General features: G+C 36.0%; 4 protein-coding genes and 1 long non-coding RNA gene across 12 annotated transcripts; 3 read left to right on the forward strand and 2 right to left on the reverse strand.

Moving 5' to 3' along the window:
* Positions 1 to 3,446: 3,446 nt before the first annotated feature.
* Positions 3,447 to 6,781, forward strand: LOC111019208 (cyclin-D1-1). The gene is made up of 6 exons (XM_022295541.2): positions 3,447 to 3,855; positions 4,153 to 4,239; positions 4,930 to 5,028; positions 5,109 to 5,310; positions 5,390 to 5,520; positions 5,638 to 6,781. Exons 1-6 carry the CDS (start codon positions 3,610 to 3,612, stop codon positions 5,866 to 5,868), a joined length of 996 nt encoding a protein of 331 aa, XP_022151233.2. The 5' UTR covers positions 3,447 to 3,609; the 3' UTR covers positions 5,869 to 6,781.
* A 3,819-nt stretch (positions 6,782 to 10,600) lies between these two features.
* On the forward strand, positions 10,601 to 12,011 carry LOC111019054 (protein PLASTID REDOX INSENSITIVE 2, chloroplastic). Of its 2 annotated transcripts, none has more exons than XM_088117364.1 (3): positions 10,601 to 10,998; positions 11,085 to 11,183; positions 11,651 to 11,789. In XM_088117364.1, the coding sequence occupies exons 1-3, from the start codon at positions 10,603 to 10,605 to the stop codon at positions 11,654 to 11,656; spliced, it is 501 nt and encodes a 166-aa protein (XP_087973490.1). In that variant the 5' UTR covers positions 10,601 to 10,602; the 3' UTR covers positions 11,657 to 11,789. The 2 variants fall into 2 exon arrangements, with proteins under 2 accessions (XP_087973490.1, XP_022151033.2); XM_022295341.2 differs by having other exon boundaries at positions 10,614 to 10,998; positions 11,661 to 12,011.
* Positions 11,984 to 13,227, reverse strand: LOC111019055 (uncharacterized). 2 transcript variants are annotated; one of them, XM_022295343.2, is made up of 3 exons: positions 12,763 to 13,227; positions 12,555 to 12,679; positions 11,984 to 12,356 (listed from the first exon to the last, which is right to left on the reverse strand). In XM_022295343.2, exons 1-3 carry the CDS (start codon positions 13,163 to 13,165, stop codon positions 12,246 to 12,248), a joined length of 639 nt encoding a protein of 212 aa, XP_022151035.1. In that variant the 5' UTR covers positions 13,166 to 13,227; the 3' UTR covers positions 11,984 to 12,245. The 2 variants fall into 2 exon arrangements, with proteins under 2 accessions (XP_022151035.1, XP_087973492.1); XM_088117366.1 differs by lacking the exon at positions 11,984 to 12,356 and adding an exon at positions 12,398 to 12,433 and having other exon boundaries at positions 12,763 to 13,165.
* On the forward strand, positions 12,251 to 13,277 carry LOC148209327 (uncharacterized). The gene is made up of 2 exons (XR_015787184.1): positions 12,251 to 12,391; positions 12,478 to 13,277. It is a non-coding gene; the product is annotated as an uncharacterized LOC148209327 (long non-coding RNA).
* Positions 13,278 to 19,903: 6,626 nt separating this feature from the next.
* On the reverse strand, positions 19,904 to 25,537 carry LOC111019117 (nucleobase-ascorbate transporter 7). Of its 6 annotated transcripts, XM_022295412.2 has the most exons (16): positions 24,351 to 25,537; positions 23,964 to 24,005; positions 23,508 to 23,683; positions 22,921 to 23,018; positions 22,633 to 22,809; positions 22,433 to 22,533; positions 22,172 to 22,247; positions 22,004 to 22,063; positions 21,702 to 21,886; positions 21,465 to 21,561; positions 21,283 to 21,369; positions 21,119 to 21,177; positions 20,926 to 21,017; positions 20,765 to 20,842; positions 20,511 to 20,671; positions 19,904 to 20,390 (listed from the first exon to the last, which is right to left on the reverse strand). In XM_022295412.2, exons 3-16 carry the CDS (start codon positions 23,620 to 23,622, stop codon positions 20,172 to 20,174), a joined length of 1,605 nt encoding a protein of 534 aa, XP_022151104.1. In that variant the 5' UTR covers positions 23,623 to 23,683; positions 23,964 to 24,005; positions 24,351 to 25,537; the 3' UTR covers positions 19,904 to 20,171. The 6 variants fall into 6 exon arrangements, 5 of the variants coding, with proteins under 5 accessions (XP_022151104.1, XP_087973344.1, XP_022151105.1 ...); XM_088117218.1 differs by having other exon boundaries at positions 23,508 to 24,590; positions 24,666 to 25,537; XM_022295413.2 differs by lacking the exon at positions 23,964 to 24,005.
* Positions 25,538 to 25,620: the final 83 nt, after the last annotated feature.

Genomic DNA, 25,620 nt, shown 5'->3' on the forward strand with positions numbered 1-25,620 from the left:
GGAATCAATTTCAAATATTGTGGTTACTAAAATTATTTTTAAATCAAAATTATATATATAAAAATAATACTATTGATTGACGTTGTGATATGAACAATTTTGATGAGAATGAAATAAAATTGTGGGGCCTATAAATTTTGGAAGGGACATAGGATCTCATCAATGAATCTTAAGCTCTCAAAATTAGGAATCTCTTTTCTATTTCCGATTTGAAATGTACTTACAAGTTGCAAAAATCATTCTCATTAGTATACTCATTTTCGTTAACGTTACTCGTGTTAATTATACCTATGAGATGGAAATTAATTAACATTTTTATTTTCTTAAAAGATGCATATAAATGGGATGTTTTTAACAATAAGTGTCAAAAATCTTATAATTTCAACATCAAGGAGATGGATTCAAATTTCGCCTTGCATCAAAAGAAGGCGAGAAGGATCAAACAAGAGGATGAAAGGGAAGGAAAAAAAAGGGGAAAGGAATTGAAAAAGGCCCACCTAAAACGAGCAATCTTATCTTGAAGAGGGGGTTTGTGGGTGGCAAATAATACAAGTTTTGAAGTGTATAAAAAGAAGAAAACAGTGAGAATGAAAGTGATGTTCCCACTTTGGGAATTTTAATTTTGAGTAGTCCTTTGACATATTATATATATATATCTAAGTTGTCATGGCCATGGTGGCACCATCTGCCTCTCATATATCCTATGGTTTGGGGGATATTTTTCATCAATCACCCAATACAAATACATATAAAAATAGCAAACTTTCTAAAATGTTGGATTATTTAGATCTTAAATTAAATGTAGTTATTCGGGACAACGAACCTCTCCATAATTTCTACAGTAATATAATATTGTTCACTTTGAATTAATATAGACTCTCCTTACTTGTTACTTTTGATGTCATCCAAAATGCTTTATACCAATAAAAGTATTGTCCTTACCAATATTGTAGAATCTCACGTTCTCCTCCTGCTATCATTGATGCAAAAAAAAAAAAAAAAAAAAAAAAAACAGCTCATGTTATGTGTTTGTAAATTTGTTATTTGTAAATAGTAAAAATATAGTTTTAGGAGTTGGGAGAAAAATAAATCTACCTATTAAGGGTAGAGTCGTGTTAAGGGTCCCATCTTGAAAAGGTAAGGGACCTAACAAATGATTTATAAGTAACTGGACTATTTCTCATGAATATTGATATGATATCAGAGTCCAAAAACTCAAACGAGCACCTGGTCAAAAAATGGGATCCGACGACCCAAGATTGATGAATCCAAAAGAGGAACAATCTCGAAGGACATGTTATCCCACGTTGAAAAGATAAGAGACTTAACAAAAATATTGATGACTCGACTTGTAATATCTATACAAATTCAAATAGCGAAGGTAAACGCACCGCTTTGAAGTGTCAAATTGTATTAATAAGAAAGTACTTTTTTTTTTGGGTCAAAAAATGGTCCTTGGCTAAACAAAAAGTTAATGAGAGAGAGAGGGTCACGAGATGGAATTGGCATGGGTTGGAGTTGGATTATATTATTATTGGAGACAGTTTCTGAGAGGATGTTGGGTTAGAGCCATTTCGGGGTAAGATGTCATCAAGGACTCAGATCCAGACAAGTGTACGGTCATTAATGTGATTTAAATTTGGGATACACAATTGGTTGGCCATTGATTCAGCTAATAAGCAAGTGTCCTTAAGATGAAAGGACGAAATACAGCACCTCAGGCCACTCATCACCCATCAACTTTGCCCTGTATTTTCCCCTTGTCTCCACCCTCCATTTCCCTTCTCTATTATTTCCACTTTATTTTCTTCCACATTGTCCATTACCAAACATACTCATCTACTCTACAGTCTCTACTACTCATTTCTCTATCAACTTTTATTCATAGGTTCTAACGTTTTTCAAATTTTTCCAACGCTCAAAATGCCCTTGTTGAGGGTAGTCAAATTTGCCAACGGCCACATGCCAAAGGGAGCTTCATCCTACGTGCCCATGTTGAGCTCCAAATAGTGTCTCAGGTAGATTCATCATCATAAATTTTGTTGTAGAATACCCTCCTTTAGAAGTCAATGCTTCTTTAAACCTCGTAGTATTGTTCTTAATTATGAATAAGACATGTTGATCTAATGAAACTAAAACAGGAGACCTGTGTTCTACGGAAAAAAGAATTAAGTATATAATTGTTTCTTCTAATGATAGCTCTTTTACTAAAATTTTATTTGTATAAAATTCAAACAAAAGAGACTTGAGTAGTTGTGGGTACGTATTATATCTTGTAGTTTTATAATGGAGGTGTTTTCAATTGTGTAATCTTAGATAGTCATTATTAGGTATTTAGAAGCAAAATAGTCATGGTAGATTATATCTTTGCAGTGACTTAGTACCAAGATTTTGTGGCGAACCAATATAAACTCTATGATGTTAAGTTGTTATATCCCTCTCTTATTACGTTTATTATCATTATGTATTTATCTGCTTTTAATCTATCGAAGAGGAAAATTAAATAGGTCATATTTGCCTAACTTACCGGAGGGATTAATATGTGTATATTTTTTTTTCCCAACAAAGCATTGATAACAATAGTATCTTTATGTATGTAAATCTTCGAGCTAGATTAGGTCTACATTTGGACAATTTGCCTAGTAATATTAGACATCAAAAAATTTGTAGAGTTTTAATAACGTAGGTAGATAGTTACCATGAAGTTTTGAACCGATCATACCACTGAAGACTTTTTTTTTTCCTTTTTTTTTTTTTTTTGCTTATCTTGAATGACTACTAGACTAATCAACGAAATGTTGTAACCACAAATATCATTAAATAAAACCTGATCCACATGAAAATCTAATTCAATTTGACACTATCACCCTATAATAATTCGACTTAGAAGTAGATAACTTTAACTCATTTCTTCCTTTCCAAGTTTTTTTTTGTCCTTCTCCCTTTCATTTTCCCGTTTGTGGAGATTGGATTACACCAACAAAACATGGAACATGTCACTATACCAACTTCTCAATTTGAAAAAAATAATCAACAAGAAGCCTAAAATAAATATATAACAAGAGGGAGAGAGAAAGACAAACTATTGAATAATAAATAAATTGAATGAATTCATATTAAAAAAAATGAATTTACGTATTTAATTCGAATTAGAAAAACAATTAAGCTCATATTTTGTAAGAGGTTAATTTCGCTGCAGTCGCTCGATCCTAAGAACAAAATAAAAATAAATTAAATAACTGACATGTGTTATTATTCGGGGCTGGATTGGAACTGTCCTCCATTGCACAAACATTCTTGTCAATAAACGGGAACCCGTTTTTCCGGGGTAAAATGTTTCCCGCACTTTTTTTTTTCTTTATAGTTTTCTTAAATATCAAATATTATATTTAAATTAAGAAAATAAAATAGCAACGCGATTATATTTACATCATATATATGCAGACAAACGATGCAACCCTCCAAGCCCCAACTTCAACCAAACCCCTTTTTCTTCACATCACACCGGCGTTAAAGATTCCGTCCACTTCTCCGATCTCTTCTCCGGCGACTTTTCAATCTCCCTCATCGGGACGATGGGAAGAGAATGAGGAGCTAGAAGCGGCGATCATGTCCGTGTCGATTTCCAAGTGCTTCTCCGATTTACTCTGCCAGGAGGATTCCTCCGGCGTCTTGTCCGGCGAGTCGCCGGGATGTTCTTCCGACCTCGATTGTACAGCCTGCGTCGAGGAATCTATTGCCGCTTTAATAGAGGACGAGCGGCACTTCGTCCCCGGTTACGACTACTTGTCCCGCTTCCAGTCTCCGTCGCTGGACGCCGCCGCTAGATTAGACTCTGTTGCATGGATTCTTAAGGTGCGGTTTTCTTCTGTGATTTTCCGTTACGTTTCACAATCGGTCAGAACTTTTCCATTTATTACCAAAATGTCACTCCTCAGTCCTCACGTGACGGATATTGCATCGATATTACCAGAATTCGTCGACGATAACTGCTACTCAGTCCCCGGCGTAGATCCGAATCGATCGACTCGGCGTCCGTGCCGGTGGCCGTCGGCGAATCTGTTTAATATATTATTATTAGTAGAACAGTAAACTTTTAATTTATCTCCGTCTCCGTCGCACGGTGGTTATATATCCGATTATCTCTTGCAGGTTCAATCCTACTACGGTTTTCAGCCGTTGACGGCGTATCTCTCCGTCAACTATTTGGATCGCTTCCTTTGTTCTCGCCGTTTGCCGGTGAGATTCTTTAGAGAGAGAAAAAAAAGAAAAGGAAAATCATTAGGCCTTGGATTATTGAAGATTCAATATGATCACCACGATATTCTTGCGATCATTGCTTTTTTTGTTTTTTCGTTTCAATGGCAGTAATTATATTTTACTTTTTCAACCATGAAAATGACTAGACTATGGCGATACTGAGCTACAACATATTACTAAACTCTATGTATTTTCTTGGTATTCAGATTAAGACAGCGATATTTATTTTAAAAATAAGTAATCACGTGACAAAAATACAAGTTCTCGAAATTCGAGATATTTTCTTTTGACTCACCAATTAACTTTACAGATGGTAGCTGTAGTTTGTACGCTTTAGGAAGACGTACTTTTAGACTTTTTTGGGAATTGGGGAAATATTTAATCAAATAATAATAAGTGAATTATGAGTGAGTATTATTGTGAAGTTTCACTTTGTTATATGGTGCTAAAGTCGTGAAAGTACGATTTTATATTCATGATGGCTTTTACAAACTTTTGTTTCTCCTGCCGCGGCACATGCAATGTGCGTGCACAGTACCGGCAAAGGAACGGATAGTAATTTGATATGACGAACCACACATGAACTACCAACCGAAAATGGCGCTGGCATTTATTATTTGCTTATCTCTTCTTAATGACGATGATGTTGATTGTTAATTATCTTTTCAGCAAACAAATGGGTGGCCTCTGCAACTCCTCTCGGTTGCTTGCCTCTCACTGGCTGCTAAAATGGAGGAACCTCTGGTTCCTGCTTTACTGGATCTTCAGGTTTATTTGATTGGAAATTAATTAATTCTTCATTATCTTGGTGGAAATTGGTGGGATTTTTAATGGATTTTTTTTTTCAGGTTGAGGGGGTTAAATATATATTTGAACCAAGAACAATATGCAGGATGGAATTGCTGGTGCTGAGGGTATTGGATTGGCGGCTGCGTTCTATAACGCCGTTCAATTTCATTGCGTTCTTTGCTTGCAAGCTCGATCCCTCCGGGGATTTCATCGGCTTTCTTATTTCGCGAGCTACAGAAATTATACTATCGAATATCCGAGGTAATTATAAATAAAGATTATTGAAGCAAAAACTGTGGCTCTTTTTACGGACTGGAAGTGATTTATATGTGGTCCACAGAGGCTATGTTTGTGGAGTACTGGCCATCGTGTATAGCGGCGGCCGCGTTGCTTTGTGCAGCAAATGAAGTCCCGAATTTGTCTGTTGTCAATCCAGAACAAGCCGAATCGTGGTGCAGTGGTCTAAGGAAAGTAAGCAACCGGATTGTGATTACGTCGGGCATGTGTGTTTTATAATTATAAAAAAAAAAAAAAAAAAAAAGAAATGTTCACAGGATGCCAATTTGGAAAGAATGTTTATATTTGCAGGAAAATATCACCGGTTGCTACCGGTTAATGCAAGAGATTGTGGTTGATAGTAGCCGGAGCAAGTGCCCCAAAATCTTACCTCAGTTTAGAGTGACAGTCCGCACTAGAATGAGATCAAGGGACTCACCCTCCTACTCCTCCTCTTCATCATCTTCGTCATCACCAAACAAAAGGAGAAAATTAAACCACAACCACTGGGTAGATGATGACAAAGGTAACACCGAAGAATGAGGAGTCAAACAAAAAAAAATTGGCCCACAACTTTGTCTAGAAAAGAAAAAAAAAGGGTAGAATCCTCGATATTTTTTGGGAGGGTTTAGAGGTTAATTAACATAACTAGAATGGTGAGTGTTAATTATAGTATATAGTTGTATGGAATCTCAGAGTTCGGTGAGCTGGGAGATCTCAATAATTTATTTATTTTATTTACTTTTTTTGTTGGTGGGCAATTGCCATTCATTAATGGCTTTGCAGATTCCCAAGGGGGAATGGAAGGGAAGGGGTTTGTTTGATTTTTAGGGAAATGGCGAGAGAGCGTTGAATAAGTGGAGTCGTGTAGTGTGAAAGAAAAGAGTTGGGGGGAAATTGAGGATTTCAAATTCTGCAACTGGGCAGTGAGTGGGACCTACTCTTGCCTAGAGAAGAGAAATCATCAAGTGGGCGGTGGCATATGGATTGAAGTTTGAAGTTTGAAGTCAGAGGTGGTAGCATTCGGCATTTGCATCAAAGTTTTCCCATCTCCAACAACTATATTTTGCTCCCCAAGGTATGGGCAGTAAATAAATTGACAGGTGGCTCCAATTTACGACTTTGAGTGGTGTGGTTATGCACACGCTTTTTGGTGCGTGGCATGCTCTTCTCTTGTGTCATGTGTGTGTACTGAACTGGAAGTGCATCTTTTTTTTTGGTACGGCCTTTAGAGCCAATTCGGCCCGGCCCTTCTGAGTTCTGAGTTGTTCTCTTCTCACACGTATATGTTGGTCATACATGTGTGACAATTTTTATTCTCTCTTTTTTCTTTTTTTCCTCACTTTTAATTTATTTATTTTTCACGGATCCAAAAAATCCCATGTATACGAAAGGTCTTTGGGGCCTTTGAATGCTTGTTGTATTGGTTTCAATCAATGTGATTAATTTTCACTCATTTCTCTGTCTCTATGTGACTCTGCCCATGACATGTGATTGACAATCAATAGTTTGTAGCTTTGTGAATTGGATTTAGCCCCGAGTATATCACAGCTTGAGAGCGGGCTCTCCCTCAACTCAACCACCATGGCTATTTTGAATTCAAATCAATGGGGGGAGTGGGGGAGTTATTTAATATTGGTAAGTTGTGTGGGTGTAAGTAGTACAAAAAACAGAGTGGGGGAAATTGTCATTTAGCCCTAGATACCCGACATATATGACGTATTATTTTGTAAAACCATGGCCCTTTTTATATATCCATTGGGGTAAAGGCAGCCCATGCGTTTAAGGCATCTGCTACAGCTTCTTATAGACTCCCACCACCACCACCAAACCAACCATTAGGCCACTCTCTACTCTCTACCCTTCTTGGACCACTTTTCTTTTTATTGTATTTTTGAAAAGACATAGTGACAATTATTACGGGACAATTTTCTGTTGGATGGGTACTTTTAGATTGCAACATATTCCATTGATTAGTCATCTTCTAGGACCATCATGTTGCGTCTACGAAATTTTTTAATTATTCCTAATTTCCTTGCTCCTTGCTCAAATAAAGGTAGGAATCTTACCTTACGAGTCTAACTTGACAGTAATTGAGAAAGACCAACCATTAGAAAATTGTACTACAAAAGAAAAGAGGAGAAATCTTTTAATTCATTTTTTTCTACTTTTATACAAAAAGGAATTGGCCTCTTGAGGAGTACCTTTTCTTTGCTATGATGGGGTTTGATTATTTGACAAACTTGGCCACTTCTACAACTATATTTTGCCAATTTTGTCAAAATTATATTCATTAGTTCGGTGTCTTGCAAGTTTGTTGACATTTTAATTGCTTCACCAAGACTTTTGTCTTATCATTTCATATTAAATAATGTTTTTTATTATTTCCAGAAGGAAAAAAAAAAAAAAAGGGTGAAACACCATGCTTCCTATGTACGTTCTCGAAAAGTATTTATTACCTGGCTGTTGAATAATTAATATTTTGTCTCTTGCTATATTTTAAAAACTTTATATTTTGTGCTTTTGTTTAAAATATAATATAGTACATATGTACAGAATACTTCCAACCACACTAGCTATTGATTTATTGAGTTAATCCTCTCTCTACCAAATATAGATGACATCTTAGGAGAAAACACAGTTAAAAGACGGGAAGAAAATAACATGGAACACTTTTAAAATTTTGTTTTTTTCTTTATATAATTCTAGATTATCTTAATAAATATCCAAACTTTAGATCATGTCACTATCTAATGCACATTTATTAGTTGAAAATTTTGCATACATTTACTAAATATTGTGGATCCCCATAAACAAAATATACAATCGAACCGCCAGAAAAGAAAACCACTTCCAAAATCTTTTATATCATCCGATGGTTGCTATTGAATTACCATTTGAAAAGGACTCCACAAATCAATTAAATGAAATGTTTAGGAGATGGGTTCCACTAGAATTTGGACTATCCCCAACACCCATGAGAGCCACGCCACCATCTTCTCCACCAAAAAGGCAGCCATTAAATTATACATGGGCCAGGATCAGAGCCTAATGATCATAAATTAATATTATCCAGCCGAGGCCAACCCCAAAATCTTCGTAAAGGTACGCACAATAATCTCCTCTACACTAACCAAAATCTAATTGGGGTTTAATTTCAATTGGGGAAAAAGGAAATTGGAATGAAATCCCATTTGAGATATTTATATATATGGGTTTTCGTGTGCTTTTGATTGGTCCAAGTGGGCAGAATCCAGCGAATATTTCCAATAAGGCAAGGCTGCTGCATAAATAGAGATGGTCGGTCACAACATGTTTGATAAAATGCTTGAATGAGTCACATGAGAAATAGGAGGGAGAACTGAGAAGGGAAGGCCAAATCGAGGCCCTTCGAAGCTATTTGAAACCGCCAATCGTGGGAGATTGATGGTGACTTGATGGGTAAAGAAAAGTGAAACCTACATATATGAGTTTTGGATTTTATCTGCCCAATTGGTTCCCACCATCATCCCTCATCATTAATCCCAAGTAGTAATGTAGTATCTCAAAGTTTGGTAAATCAATCTATGTGATCATCTAGTGGCAGCTGGAGCTATGATTGACCCATTATATATTTATATGCATCTAGGCTAAAAACCCAATGGTAATGTTCTTGAAGAACACAACCAATCAAATCATCCCACTTGTATCCAGCTTTACCCAAAAAGTTTTCTTATGTTCCCATGATATGTTATTAACGCTTTCTCGTTGATATAAAGATGAGATTTGTATTATAAATAGAACGAGTACAACTCCCAATAATGGTAATTAAAGTAGTGAAATTCTTTATCAGAAAAATTAGTGTAGAATTTGAGTGTTAGCTTGGTGTGGTTTAGAGGATGTTTATGAGTAATAGATAGAGTTAAGTGGTAGAAGTAACAGTGAGGAGTATAAATAGGAAGAAAAAAAGTGGAGATTGCTAAATGCCATGGACTAGTTGACGTAATGTTTAGATATGATAGAGGGAATTAGGAAGGAAAATGAATGAAGGGTCCCAAAAAAATCCCCTTTTTTATTTTGGCATCTTAGCTCCTTTTTGTTAAATGGCATGCAACAGTAGCTTTAGGCAGGCCAGTAGCATATTGTGTGTTTTCTCTCAATTCAAAATGGACTTTAAAGCGAGGAATCCTAAGTTGTTAAGAAAATTCAAATAAAAAAGGCCAAATTCTCTTTTGCACTCTGATCCAATTGAAAGGTATTGTTTTGTTATATATATGTGTGTGTATATTCTCCTTTTAGTGTGGGTTTTAAAATTTTTCCAGCTTTGAGTGGTGGGGATGACAAATGTTTGGTCCTTGCAGCAAAATAGCTTTGCTTTTTCTTTTTTCTGAAGGGGGATTTTTGAATAGTTGGCTTTAAAGTTTAAACAAAACAAGGAATGTGGGTTTTGCAGCAAAAAAGCTCATAGGCCCCTTTTCGAAGTGAATGGTTGAAAAGCTAAAATGATTCTGAAATTTCCTGAGATATGCCTTGAGATTTTTCTAAATTTATATATATATATATATATATATATATATATATATATTTGTGCTGAATGCAAGACAGCACTACTATCAATGCCATGGGGTACCCCTTTAGCCCTTTGTCACTCCCACTATTAACATCAATCTCCTGTGCAAAAGAAGAATGAAACAAAAGCAAAAGCAACTCAGAAAGAGAGAAAAAAGATTGTTTTATGTTCACGTACAAAAAGAGAATGTCACCTTATAATATTCACTCTTGTTTTAATTTCTTCCTTTTTTTCCCCCACTTAAAAATAAAATCATCTCTCTCCTCTACCCTAACATTGCAGAATCAGAGGTTTATCATAATAATTTTGGATTTACATACTTTGGATTCCATACCAAAAGGGAGAGAGGCAAAAGAAAAGAAAGAGACCATAGTGGGCTTTAATTTTTTTCAAGGGAGCGTCTGTGGGTATCATTTAGTTCTTCTCTTTTTTATTGTGTTTGCTTTTTTTAGTTTTTTGGTGATGAATAAAATAGTGCAATGTGAGCATGTGCATGGACCTGAAGGGCCATGGCGTACAGTGGACACAAAAAGGGTCTTCTCTATAATCATCACTGTTTAATGTTTATCTTCCTTACTTTCATCATCATTTTTTACTTCTCTCTCTTTTCTTTTCCTCTCCTAATTTTTATTTCTTTTTCTTCAATATAATATCTTCTTCTTTTTTTCCGCTTTCACAATTTCTAAACACAAGCTGTTTCCCATTCTCTTAATTAGGTAAATTTTGAAATGAATTGGAGATACTGGGCTGCATTTGAACGGAAGTGGGAATTTAGGTGGGCTTTTTGGGCTTGGTCCAGTTTTCTGACTGGGCCCGAAATTGACCCTCTGTGGGCTTTTCAAATGGACGGACGCCACACGAAGTTAGGGCTTAGCTTACGGGTGGGATACGCCATCCAAATCCATTCGATGGCGCTCCACGGTTGCGCTCTGCTGCTGGCCTCTGCCGTCCCTCCCGCCAAGATCACATGCTTCAACGGTCTTCTCCATCCGACATTTTCCCCTTTCCCTTCTCTCGTAAAGCCCTTTGTTAATTGTACCTCTACTTCGTCCTTCAGTTACAGAGCCACTCCGCTTCCGCCCAAGTTCGTCTACCCCGATCCGATTCCTGAATTTGCAGAAGCAGTGAGTTCCCGCATAGCGCCTTTGTCTCCTCAAATTGATTCTGGTTTAGGCGTTGATTTCGAGGTCTTTTCTTTTTTTCTTTGCAGGAAACCCGGAAATTCAGGGAATATCTATCGAAGAAACTCGCAGAGGATCGCGCGACATTTGGGAACGACCTCGATTTCGTTGTGGAGGTTTGCTCCAAGGTAATCATTTCTTTTTTTTTTTTTTAATTTGCGTGACTGTTAGTGAAAAGGTTGTAATTTTATTATTGGGTAATTAGAATTTAGAATTGCCTTGTATTGATGTTTTGAGAAAATGTGTGAGGGGTACCTGTTTGATGAAATGTGTGAATGAGGCTATAGTTTGCTTACGAGTTAGTTGAGTCGTGCTTTTGCCTTCAAATGTTTCCATGGCTTGAAATGCATTTCCCAACGGTTCAATAATTGAGCCCTGAAGAAACATCGGAACTGCCTATACAGCTACAGGGCGATCATTATTTTCGAGACAGCTTCCATTAATTGCGCTGAATTTTTCTGAACGTTTGACCGATGCTCCCATTATTGATATGCTTCTTGCATTTTTTGATTTTTCAAATCAATACTCAATGAATATTCCAATTTGAGTTCAGTTGTCCGAATTTATGTGAGCTTAACATGAATGTACGTGCTAGTTTTGAGCAGATATTTGGTGAATATTTGCATGTGGAGTACGGAGGTCCTGAGACATTATTGGTGGAGCCTTTCACCAATATGTTCATTGCTCTCAACGAGAGGAAATTACCTGGAGCGTCTTTGGCCGCAAGAACTTCGCTCCTATGGGCTCAAAATCATCTAGATCAAGATTGGACTATTTGGAACTCAAAAGGGCCAAAACCATCTAAATGATTTTGCTTCTTGTAGTTACATTTGTGAAGATCCTTCTTTTTGTATCGTATCTAGATTTTTCTGTTCTTTTTGCTCTTGAATTGAAGATGATGGAGTAAAATTGTACGTTCATCACAAGATACTCCAATACAATGTCAATTTCATTGATATCTTTGTTGCTATACAAATGGCTTATTTCTTGCAATACATGAATCATTCTGTGGCTGTGGTCTTACACTGAATTGGAAATTTGGATGCCCATTTTCAAGCTTTCTGCGAAGCTACCTTTCCACAATTGAGAAGTTTTTTTGCCATTGCCACAAGCATCTGAAATCAAAGTCCACTATTCTACCGTATGAACCACTGTCGCTTGTCATGATAAAAAGGGTTTGAAACATAAAATCAGCTCGCAGCTTCAGAGATGCTCTGCAATGATGGTCTCCAAGTCTTTGACCTCCCCACAGTAGCGTTAGTTGCTGGTGTTCTGATTCGATGTCTTTCATGTTTGACTGCCTGCAATGTTTTTTCAGAGAGATTATTATTTATTGGTAATGATCTTATCTTGAATATCATCTGAAGTTGGAAATGACCTGCAGTCACAGTCATATTTGACTTTTTTCATTTTCTGTTTCAGCAATCACTTCTAATTCAAAAGGAAGCAAGCTGGGATCAAACAGTGGTTTAAATTTAATCTGGGCTGTTGATCGTTACCTGGTGGTTCTTCTCAGTCTCTTCCGCTTCCCCGCCGGCAGTTGGCATCTCCGGCTTCTCTTCCGATTCCGGCAGTGGCTTCTTAGATTTTGCATGCCTTTTTGCCCGCAACACCTTCATAACCTCTGCAAGTGGAAGAAGAGAACAACAATAGTCAAAAGCTGAAGTTAAGAAACAAAACCCTTCAAAAGAAATGGAAGAGGCATACCCTGAGTGGTGACAAGGCGATAGGCATGGCCGAGAGCAAGAGTGTCGTTGGGGCGGAGAAGCTTGACACGGGTAAAACGCACCGTTTTGGGCTCCTCCCGATTGTCTTGCTCAGATTGAGGCAAGGGAATTATAAGAGAAACATAGTGACCAGGATTAGTCCTCATGACCTCACTGGCCATCACCGGCCAATAAAGCCTCTCAATCCGGCCACTTGGGTGCTGTATAACCAGCGCCGCCGCGTCAACCGCCTGGCAATTCCCCATCTGAATCTGGTAGATTGAAAGAGGAAGAAGAAGAAGTAGATAGATAAGGGAAGAGGGATAGAGAAACAAGTCTCTTTCTATACAGCTGCTCTTTGTTTGCCAAATGGGTCTACTTGGGAGTGCAGGCCGTCCATTCATATATCTCACACTTCCCAACTAACTTAATGCAACGTGGGTCAAATTTATATCGGAAATTGACAATGTAACGTACGGAGATTAGATTATTCAAGTTTTTTTTACTTTTCTTCAATATCTTCCCTTCCCAATCCCATTGATAAAAAATTTGAACTTTTTTTTTTTAATGAAACGACAAGTCGGCAACCCGCACAGCAACCGGCTCGATGGCGAATTCCACGTGGAGAGATGCCAGAAATCGTTTAACTTTGGACGGACTTGCTCAGCGGTGTCGACGGAGGTCAATGTTTTTGGGCTGAATTAAATAGATTATAATTTAAAACTCAAACAAAAAACATAATTAAATTATTATTTTTTTCTTTTTTAAAGAAGGAACTGTTGAAGACGGCAAAGCGTGCGGGTTCATAAGATTCTCAAAAAATGGACAAAGACACAGCACCATCTTATCCGCCTGCCCAAGTCAGGGAAATTTTCTTCATACTGTGTTAAACAATTTGGGAAGTTTTTCCTTTTTCTGTTTGGATGACGAGAAAATGCTGTAGAAACAGTGAACAAAAAGTGTCTGTATTTGCAGATTCGACAACCATGGAATTCGAAATTTTAACCCTGTTCCTGTTCGTGATCGAGAACTAATCATTAATTTATTAATTAACGCAAACCCACTTGGATTATTATAATTTGCAACATAATAACCACATAACTCTTTGGAAGAAAAAAAGAATGATATTAATTTTCATGACAACGAGAAAGGAAAAAGAAGTGGGTGTCGTTTTTACCAACAATTAATGCAAATCTTTGGTTTTCAATGCTGAAGCTCTCGGTTTCTTTATGGTATTTATTGAGGAAAGGGATGTGGAACAAATCACTACAACTCTCTTTTCAATATATTTTTTTACGTTAATACATTTGTTGATGCTGAATTTGTCAAACTCTAAAAATTGGGGTTGCACGGAATTGAGCCAGCCACGAAAGAGCGAGTAGTACGATAAGAAATCTGCATAGAAAAACGAACATTTTGAAACTCAAATTAGTGAATTGTCTCTGACATAATAGCATACTTGTATCAGAGGAATGATGTTCCTTTATAGACATTGTTAGGGACGACAAGTCCATTAGGATCGTTTCGATGGGAGGTTGGAGTGGTTGCAGATTGTTAGATTTGAGTCTTATTTTTCCACTTGGGTGAACAAGCTCACTATTCTTCCCGAACTGAATTGATTGGTCCATGTAATCGTGTCATTTTATGCTCCAACAACATTTGATAAACAACATTGTTAAAGCCACCCGTTGTGTTATACTATTTTTGTTTCTTTTAATTTAAAATTTGAAAATGAGTTTCATGATTAATTGCCTTTTTAAAATGGAAAATATTTAATTTTAATAATTGGTTTTATTTGTAAGTTTTTTTATAGTACAACTTTATTTGCAGGCGTTTAACAATGAAATAATGAAATAGTTTTTGTCTCAATTTAAAAATTTGAAGGAAAAATTGAATTCCTCCGAGGCTCCTACGGCTAGTTTCTAAACAAAGTTGAAAGAAAAAGTTTATTCATTATTGGAGTTGGAATTAATTCCATAAAATATCTTAATTGTTAAGTTACGTTCATATTAGTTTTCTCTCTCTTCCTATACAAGTAAGATCTTATTGATGTGCTAAATATTTTTTTCAAGAACAACGTAACATTACACATTTTCACTAAATTAATAATTATGAGTATAAAACTACGATCAAAGTATAAAGGGATTGGAATCTTTGTTTAAGTAGATCTACCAAACTTTTTCTTGGACAATTTAAACAAGATCCGAACGATATATTATTACATATACAAATCTAAAAGTACACCAACATTTTATTTAGCAAAAAACAAACGAACATTAAAACTCATGTATAATTATTATAAAACTTTTTAACAATTGGATAATATGAATTCATGTCATATATATAAATTTAGAATTATAACACATCTTTACATACTAACGTTGGCATATTAATTATAACCTCTTTTATCAACAATGTGTCATGCAAACTCAAATTCCTAAAACTCATTTTTTTATAAATTCAGATTTGGTTAAAATGGTGAGTAATGACATTAATAATACATGTTTTGGGTCTCGAATTATGAGCTGAACATTGAGAGAGAGAAAGAGGCGATCTTTGACTCTTGTAAAATCTGGGTTTGTCTTTTATCTCTCTCTGAATTACCAGTGTTTGAAAATTGAATTAAAAAAAAAAAAGTTTGCTGAAGTAAACATCTGTCTGATTAATGAGAGTCGATGTGAAGGCATGTGATGTGTTGGAAATTCTTCTTCCTCATATTAAATAAAGAATAGGCCATTTCTTGTCCCAATGTTGACTCATATATATATATATATATATATATTGCTCAACTGCATATACAAATAAAATTAATGAGTAATTATTATTGCTGCCATGTACTGCATTTATAAAATTGAATTGAAGTTGGATATATTTAAGTTCAAACCCATTAATAATAATGTTATTGAGCAAGTTGCAGGTCAAATTTTGTGTCATTTTCTAAGGTTTTAGACATTCTAATGGGCAATTAAAGGAATACCCACCAAACAAATCCGTGTCCCTTGAGGTTGAGGTCCATTTTTTTTTTGTGTTTGTGGGGTTCTTCCTTTCCTTTCCTTTTCCTTTTGCTTTACTATAAATTAAATTATGTCCTCTCCTCTCCTCAACAGGACATCCTTATTATTTATACTATAGAGTTTCTTTCTTTGCATCCCATAATACATTAAAAAAAAAAAAAACACACCTCGGAGAGAATATTTTGTTTGAGCACAAAATTCACTTAAACTAGTTGAAAATCAAACCTGTAAATGATAGATGAGCACTCCGATGTTCAAGTTAGTATAGGTTTGAAATGATTCACTCTCAAAAATAATGTCGGGATTCGCATGTACCTGAAGATAAATTTACCTTGGATATTTATATGTGTCTGATGGTTAGATTGTAACTGTCTAACGATATCTTGTCTCGAGGAGTCTAGCAGAATTACTTTCGAAATCATAGACACCTAGGATAGAGTAGTGACAATCATACCATTAGGAAGTTTTGTAGGTAGCGATATTTCCAAACTTCCATTTTCGAACTTTAGAAATAAGATAATTCGCTATGGGCAATGGTCCTCTGATCGAGTTCAAACATCTTTAAACCTAGAATTTGTGTCACTTCAGCAAATCACACGTGGTAGAAGTTTTACCCTCCTCAACAAATTTGTTGAAGGGTAACAATTATTAGAATGGGGGTTGGGTGGAGGAAGAGAAAATTTTAATTTACTTAAGAATATATGTATCATGATCACTACATATATTATTATTCTCTAGCTAAATAATGGAGGAATAATACAATATATTTATTTACAATATATGAGCATATAATATAATGGTGGCTTTAGATAATGCAATGGAGCATCTCTTTTGTTTTGCCCTCCAGCTGATGAGAAAAGACTTTAACCTTAAAAGAGAATCCTTCTTTTTAATGCCAATTTTATTGGAGCCATCACAAACTAATTTGTGTTAGGGCATCCCCATAGCTCTTTAATCAAGTTCTTTTTTTTTTTCCATAAAAAAAACATAATTAATTAAGAAACTATTTTCAAATATGCAAAATGTTTGTTGCTATCATTTCTACATTATGTTTCTTAACAAATGATTGCGTCAAACCTTGAGTGATCTGCTCGAGAAAGTGCCATTTGTGATCATGGCCTTACCCACCAAATTTAAAATAATTTGCAAGAGCTGTGGACTGTGGACTCAACTTTTGGATTCTGCAAAAGATTTGGGTTTTTGGTTAAAATAATTCAAGATATTAAATTTATCACACCCAACTTTTTTTTAGTTCAAGTTTGGAACTTTCGATCTTTTTATCCATAAACTATGTTAACTTTTCTTAAATTTTTAATACAGTTGGTATGATTTAATATGGTATTAAAATAAAATTATTTGTTTAAAAAAGTTAAATCGTTGTAAAATTAATTATCTAGTTAAAATGATTCTCAATATAATACATTTTTTAGTACAACAAAGGTAGAGATTTGAACCTCCAATTTTTTAGAGGTAAGGATTGATATTACTAACTAGTTGAATCAATGCTCATGTTGGCTTAAATAATAAACAGTTAACCTGTTATATGAAAAAGTAACGACAAAAACCTATTACATACAAGATCGAAAACTCAGACTTAATAAAAATTTCTTGAAAGTTTAAAATTTTATTTGAAGTTCTATGAAACATGAAGATTAAATAAACACAGTATCAAAATTATAATTTAACCTATTAGATAAGAGATCTAGGAAAGCGATCTTCCCACATGAAAGTTCTCTTTCTTCTTTTGTCATTAAAACTAAGGCATTTGGGACAATAGGAGCATCCTAGAGATTCTGCCCTTTGAGATTGTCAACTTCAATTAGTTAGTTCCAATTAATCATACAAGAATATTTTCCCACTAATATTATTCTTACGTAACATTAACACCTTGACCAAATTAATGAGAAAGACAAATGGAGGCAGTAGAGAGTTGATGATGATGATCCACAATCCAAAGCTATACCAAATTCTTATCCATTGAAACCCCAAACAGGAAAAGAGAATATAAAGAGATGTTTCACCATGCTCAAGCCCTTTTACACATGCATAGATAAAAAAAATTGATCTTTTTCTGAATACCCTTTTGAGTGGCATAGTTGGTAATTTGCTTTCCACTGATGTTGTCTTTAGAAGACAAGATTAAGTTGATGTTAAGTCACCAAAGTTGATGCATCTCAGAAAGAAGGCGAAATTTGGGGGTTTGGCCACTTCTTATCCTATCACAAGTGATGGTAAAATCAAAATCCTTGCCTTTACGTTTGTTTTATAGCAGAGGCCTGAGGGGCAAATGATGGATGAATTATTAAGGGGGTGGTGGGCAAAGAACATCGCCCCCCCCCCCCCCCCCCCCCCACGATTTCTTGAGCAATCAGAGAGTGACAATACGAATTACAAATGGTCACCTTGTCACCCAACTAAGCCATGGATTTGATCACATCACAGAAGCTTTTGCCTCTGTTTTTGGGGACATTTGGGAGGAACATGTTAGGCTAATCACGTGTCTTTAACTCACACTTTTGGTTTCAGATTAGAGGTTTAATTTAATGCTAATCTCTCTTTGTTTTTTAGCCCTTTTTTTGGTTTTTTTAAATTGCCCTCTCTCTTTATAGTAGAAAACAGAACCCCATTTTTGGACCCAGCCCCCTAAGACAATGCCCTGCCACTGCCACTGCCACAAGCCACAAGCCACAAGCCACAAGGGGCTTGGCCTTCAGAGATTGAGGTTTCAGTTCATCCATGGCTGGAAAATTGGACCCACTTTTGTGCCTCTGTTTCCTACTGGGTTCCTTCTCAGTTACCTCCTGCCCCACCACTTTTGGAAAGTTACCACCTGGTTTACTGACAAATGAAAGCAAAATTATCTTGAATAATTGCACAGCAACAGCATCACTCAATTTTGAAACTGGTCTTTCTTTCTTCTAAGTCTATTCAATTTGAATTCTTCACACCTAACAAATAACAGAAGAAAGGGGCTGATGGTCCCACGATTGATAACTTTGTTGAAAGGCCCTTGAAAGTGAGAAAACATATGGAAGGCCCTTGAAAGTAATTGGGCATTTTGCCTTTTGTCCATTCCCATATCGGGACAAATCAGCCTAACTACTGCATCTTTTGGACGAGATATTTGTGTTTGGATCCTCAAACCCAATGTTTATGTTAAGGGCAACAGAGTTGGTGAGGGCTTGAGATCTCTTGACCATATTGGTTTAGAGGTCTCAAGTTCGAGCCTGGTCAGCTTTAATACTAAAAACCTTTGATGAGATTTTGGAAACTCTTGGTTATACTAGTTTAAAGATCTCAAGTTCAAATCTTCTGGCGAGCTTAATACAAAAAATCTTTGATGTTCTCCGAGTTCATGCCTTGGGACAGGTGCCCCTAGGTACAAGGGAGCAAAGCTTCGACTCCCAATTCTCAAAAAAGAAAAAAAAAACAAAGATGCATTTACTTTGCTTCAACATTTATCTCATATGGGTTGTATCAAGGAGTATTTCATATTTCAAGATTATGTCTTTTCTCCTTCTACCTTATATAGGTTTTCATTTTTGGGCTTAGTTTAATCAAAGTGATTCATGTTAAACACACATCACATCTCATACAATAAAACAAATGTCTCAAGACATCTGAATTAAGTATAAATGGCTCAACTCAAGGCACCCATAAACTGTATTAATCCAGTTGTGGCTGCCCATATTTTTTACCTATAGTCCATGTGAGTTTAGCTTATAATGAGTCTTATTTTGTAACATTTAGTTATATGGATTTCTATAATCTATATTTAGATTGTGCAAACTGTAAAGGAATGAAATTTAAAACACAATATATGATTCACAGTTAGTGAGTAGATTAAAAATTTAGGTTCCTATACAAATAGTGGGATTGACAAATTTGTAATTTAGAATAAGTAAAAATGTATATGAGAGATGTAGATTTGGATTCTCAACTCAAGTCTATACAAAATTGATCTATGAGCTACACACTCTATGATTTTTTATTTAGATACAATAGCAGCTACTAAGGCAAAGGGAGAAGAAAAGTTTTAAGTTTCTTGTTTCTTTTTCTCATTTCTCACCATTTTTTCTATACCAAAGAAAACTCTCACCATTTTTTCTATACCAAAGAAAATTCAAGTTGAGCATGGCATAATTAAATTCTTTCCAAACTAAGATCGAAGAATGACAAAAAAGAACTTAATGTTTTCTTGAACAAAATTACATGTAGACGTTAGCTAAAAAAAATATGGGCAAGGCTCACAAATGGACTTTCATACACTCTTTGCTATGCTGTCCATGGTGTAATTAGAGTGAAAAACAAGGACTGGTATTGTTAATCTCACGCTCCATATTGGCATCGCCTTCAGCTTGTATGTCATGACTTCAAAACCAATCTGGAAGTGAAGTCAAACAGATGGGAAAAACTTGTTGAGATTGAAAGGAAGGGAATAGAATTCTTCGCTTCTCGTATCGGTCTTGAACGAGCGGAATCTGTCCCACCAATGCATTCCTCTGTCCTTTTTTGTTGCATTGTCCTTGCTGTGTAGCGTGACATCAAGGAACAGAGCTAGAAATCCAGCAACAAATGGCTCGGATGCGAAAGGCACGTTGATCATGTCGTTGAACTGAAACAAGGAGATCAAAACTAACTCTGAAACCATTTTGTATACATGACTAAATGACATTATTATCAAATGGTTTTTTTTTATTGATGCCGAAGTGAAAGAGGTCAGGCGGATTCATACCCATCTTGCTCTCGTGTGGACTGGACCGTAACCATTAAGGGTGGTGTACTCATTGAAGTACTGAGGAATTGATAGTCCCATGAAAATAGAGAAGCCTAATATGAATTTTGTCCTAAAACTATTGAGATTGCAAAACTGAAGGAAGCTGAGGCCTGCTGAACCTGCTCTTGCACCAATGAAACAAACCAGATCAAGTTAACCGTTTTGATTCGGAGTACAGTAGAGAAACTTTCTAGGAACTTCACAAAACGTACCAACATAGGCAAAGAAAAAGCAATATAGAGCTGCAATAATTGGTGCAGGGATCGAAGCGAAGATGGCTCCAAATTTTCCTGAATATGCATCCGCATCCTGTTGTTAATGCATATTAATAGAAACAAAATAATGACAATGATGATGAATGGAACTTTCTTACCCAGGATTGAAAAGAATAGCATAAATCCAGCAGATATTTGGACCACTCTCCGGCTACCAACGCGTGTTAATGCTAACAAACCGGCATTCTCACTGCAAGGAGAAATTAGGAGATGGCTTTATCATGTTTGAAAAGAAAAACAGAGAGACCGATGAATGAAGTCTCTTAGTTTTAGTAATAGGAGAGATCTTACATCGACACCGACGACCCATTCCCAGTGCCAAATATACCAGAGAACAGAATGGCCACTCCCTAAGATAATGAGAAGAAAGAAAAACAATAAGAAAAATTATCAAGGACTTGTATCATGTGGTTGTTTTGCACATTTTCTCTTGTATATGCAGTGACTTTATATACCTGCCAACCGACACCACGGCTAAGAACAGATGGTGGGAGTGGAGTTGCACTTGCATATCTAGACACAGCAAAGAAGGCACCAGTGGACTGTCACACCCGAAAAACATTATACCGAAAGTAAGTTATGATGTTAAAGCTTCCAACAAATATATGTTCATAAGCTCTCACAAATAATGGACAACCTCCACCAGCGCAACAAATGAAGCAGCCATCATCGCAAAAGCTTCTCCTGCATCGAATGTGGGTGCTCCCCATTGAAAGGGATACGGAATACTAATCCTATAAACAGTTCGAGATTCAGTCAGGCGATGTGTTCATATATATACCAACAGTTAATATGCATTCCCAACCCACTATATAAAGAACTTCAAAATGACAATATAAAGTGACTTGACTTGGGAGAGAGATTTTAGTCTTACCATGGAGAACCGCCTATGATTCCTGCACGGTCAGTACGACAGCTCAGTTGAGTCTTTAGACTAACATTCTTATATGCACCGCCCACGGTGAGTAGATGGGCGTATACCCAAACAATCACAACTGAAAAAATAACAGCAAAACGATCGAATACATGTCGTTCGCCATGTATCATATGAGGTATATACTGCAAAACAATTTAGACGGTACTTTTAATAAGATCAAAATTTTATCTTGGACAAGGTCAATAATGACATTGCTCAAAGATCCTTCAGTAATAATGGATTCTAAGATTGGATAATACCTGTGAAAATACCACTAGCAAAATGAGCTGTGGAAGCCCAATCTCCACACATTTTGATAGCTGCAAAACAAACGAGAAAATGATGTAAGAAAGAGATTATAAAGAGAGATTTAAGAGAATGTATTATATATTTCCTCAGTTCCCTTCAAACTGTTACAAAATACATACCACTGGGAAACCCAATTCATACAACCCAAATCCTGACAAGGCTACCAAAGGAACAGTAGAGAGTGGACTCAAAAACCTGGACAAGTACAAAAGATTATGATTTTGAATTAGAAGAGCTGAAGAAGGTAACAATCGTTAGAGAATTTCAAAACCAAGTCTTCATTGGATTAGAAGCTCTCTGTCAAAAATCCACTGAAACTAATTACATAAGGATTTGCACCAGAAAAGCTTGATAGAAGTAGAACCAAGCTAAAATGAAACCTTGCAACGTTTCGCCAAAGGCCACTAAAGCCAACAACAATCTGAAGAGTTGAGGCAACAATAAGGGCACCCTGAATTCCACGCATAATTCTCTCGAATTTCTGATATTACGGATCGTGTTAAATAAAGTTATGGTCAGCTCAAGTTAAATAAGGACCATGAGAGTAAGATTTTCGCATATGGTATCACAATAAAGTTACCTCCTGGGGATTCACAATATCACTATATCGACCCGCCAAAATAATTGAAATTGTTGTTGGCACATAGGCATAAGATGCTCCTATTACTGCAGGTAAACGAGTACCGAAAAAAGTTTGCAGAAACGTGTTCAAACCAGCGACAAACAGTAGTGTTTGGATCATCTTTGCTTTCTCCTCCTGAAATGAAAATTTGTGCCAATTTGAGTAGTAATAGAATTGAGATCCACAAGTAACATTTATCAAGAAACAAGAAATACTTCAAATATTGATCGCAATTGTAAAGCTTACATTTCCTCCTCCCATCTGGGGAACTAGAGAGGTTGGAATTAGCACTGTTGTTCCCAGCATAACCAAGTAATGCTGGAAACCAAGTAGAATTGCTTCGGCTGCATTTCAAATTTAAAATAATTACATTCAACAACTGTAAAATCTTTTTTTTTTTTTTTTTTTTTTTACAGTTTATGTTAGTTGTTGATGATCTTGTAGTTCATTGGGAACGATTAGCTGTTTCCTCCTTTATATGCAATCAAAATAAGAGAAACAAAAAACAAGGAAACATGAAAGCAAACATCAGAGTTGAAATTTGAAGTGGGTTTTGAATACCAAAACCTGATTAAAAACTAATTTGTTTAGCTTTTAAAATTTAGCTTAGATTTTGAAAGCATTTGTAACCATGGTTATTAAACAAAGCCTAAATATTCATAAAATCAGTTATGTATTTAACAATGAGGAATGGGAAATGATAACTTAACGAAAATAGTGTATATAAGCCAAATTTTAAAAAACAAAAGGGTTATCAACAGAGGCTAAATACTCATAAAGCCAATTATGAATTTAACAATGAGGAATGGGAAATAAAAACTTAAGGAACTTACGCCATGGAGGGGGACTGGTAATGCAGTAAGAAATATTTGGTAGCTGATCTTTTACTGGATGTGGCTGCAGCTCCTCCTGTTTCGGCGGTGGCGCAGATGTTCCACCTCCTGCCATGCTTCTTTGTCTTTTCCTTCCCCTCTTCCAAATAATCTACTACTTTTATGCTGAGTGTTGTCTTATAATGTTATGAAAAAACCCACCCAAGAAGCAAAAATATAAGGCAAAAACCAAGAAGTCAAAATCCCAAACAAAAGCTATGCCTTTACCCCACACGTAAACCAAGAAATGGAACAACAAAATCAAATAGAGGCCAAATTTTCACAAGGCAAGAATTGGAGAGAAGGAACTTGGAAGAAACTTGGGAGTGTGAAAAATGGGAAAAAACGAGTTTTGACAGCACAATACCCAACATAAAGGTGAGTTAAGGATGTGAAAAGAAGGAAAAAGAGTGATACCTCTCTTGGAGCAAGAAAGAAACCAGCACACCTCTCTGTAACCTAAAGCCAAAAAAGCATCTCCTAGTTCGTTATTTTATTGTCAGTCTTCCTACTTTTCTTCAATCACGTAAAGATAAAGTTTTTGTATCAATTAAAAGTTTTCTCCACCATCTCCTCTGCGAATCTCTGCAATTAGTTTATGCAATTACCATTACTTGCAGAAGGAAAAACAACTTATTCCATTCTTCTCCAAACTGAAACCCCATGGCTACCATTTCATTTTCATTAACTCATTGACGCAAAAACACAAACAACTGATGACCATAGATTCATAAAACAGCAAAAACTGGATTACTAGAACAATAAGGCAAATTCAGAGTTCAGACCCAAGTATAAGACTCTTACTGATCACCCATTGAAGTATCCATGTCTGATACGTGAAATCTCACAGAAAACAAGCAACAAGAATCATGAACCCATCATCACCCTTGAAATCTCACCCTTGAGAGCTCTTTTACTTAATGTGATTGGGGAAGACGTTTTTTTTTTTCTCCCAAGAGCTGTCAACTATGGACAAGTCCTCTTGTTTCAGAGAATTGCTTGAGCGACTAAGATTGCAGCAGATCAGAGGGAATTCTGGTTTGCCTTCACCAATTACAATAAGCCATCATCATGACACAAATTCAAATTCACACGTAAAGTTTGCAGTAACACACCCACCAAGAGCAGCTACTCTGGAAATTTGCAGATTAGCTTCGTTCAGACGAAGATGAGCTTCGTTACTCTAGAATTATAAAATGAAGTGAGATACATCCACATTTAGGTTGGTTTAAAGTAATTTTTATTCGATTCTGTACAGAATAATCAACAGGCTGAGATATAATTTTGAGATAAAATCCGGCTAATGACTCACAAGGATCAGGATCAAATTCCTTATTTAGTCAGTGATGTCAACTTTTAACAAAGAATACGATTCCATTAGAGAATGCCGCCCGTCCATCAATGGAAAATCAATAATTCAAGTGCCTACAAAATTTTCCACCCTTAATATTACGGTTGCTCCGTGGGGTTTTTATTTAATCAAGTCGTTAATTTTGAGAGCCAAAATTTTACAATTTTCACCCCAAAATTCTTTGTTTAAAAAGGAAAAAGAAAAACCCATGATTATTTGTACTGTACTTGAAATTTGAAAAGGAAGTCTTTGACCGTCCGAAAGGGCAGATAAAAGGTTACCATTTTATTCCCTGAACCAACGGGCAAAATATATTTCTTTCCAAACGTCACAGCATAAGGATTAAGAATTAGTTAGCCAATTTCAAAAGAGGAATAAAGAAACAACCCATGATGGGGCCATTAGGAAAAGCAATGGAACCAAAGAGAAAATAAATGGCATGAAAAAGAAAAATGCAGCGTTCTTTTGGCGCCATTCCAAGTACCCTATTGAAGCTTCCCATTTGCCCTCTTTCTCCTACCAAAAATAACCACAAGATCTACTAAACGTGTTCTACATTTCTTACAAGTACTTTTTAGGTCTTAACAATCGATAATCGAAAGACAAGCAGATAGCGAGATAATATAGGGGGCTTATCTTTGGCCCCAAAAAATATCAATGTTCAGCTGTTAGCCTTATGCCTGGCGCATCGACTATTTCAGAACCTGTCCTAGTTCTTTGACA

The sequence above is a fragment of the Momordica charantia genome (assembly GCF_013281855.1).
Source record: "Momordica charantia cultivar OHB3-1 chromosome 9 unlocalized genomic scaffold, Mcharantia_2.0 BLBB01000009.1, whole genome shotgun sequence".
NCBI classification, from domain to species: domain Eukaryota; kingdom Viridiplantae; phylum Streptophyta; class Magnoliopsida; order Cucurbitales; family Cucurbitaceae; genus Momordica; species Momordica charantia.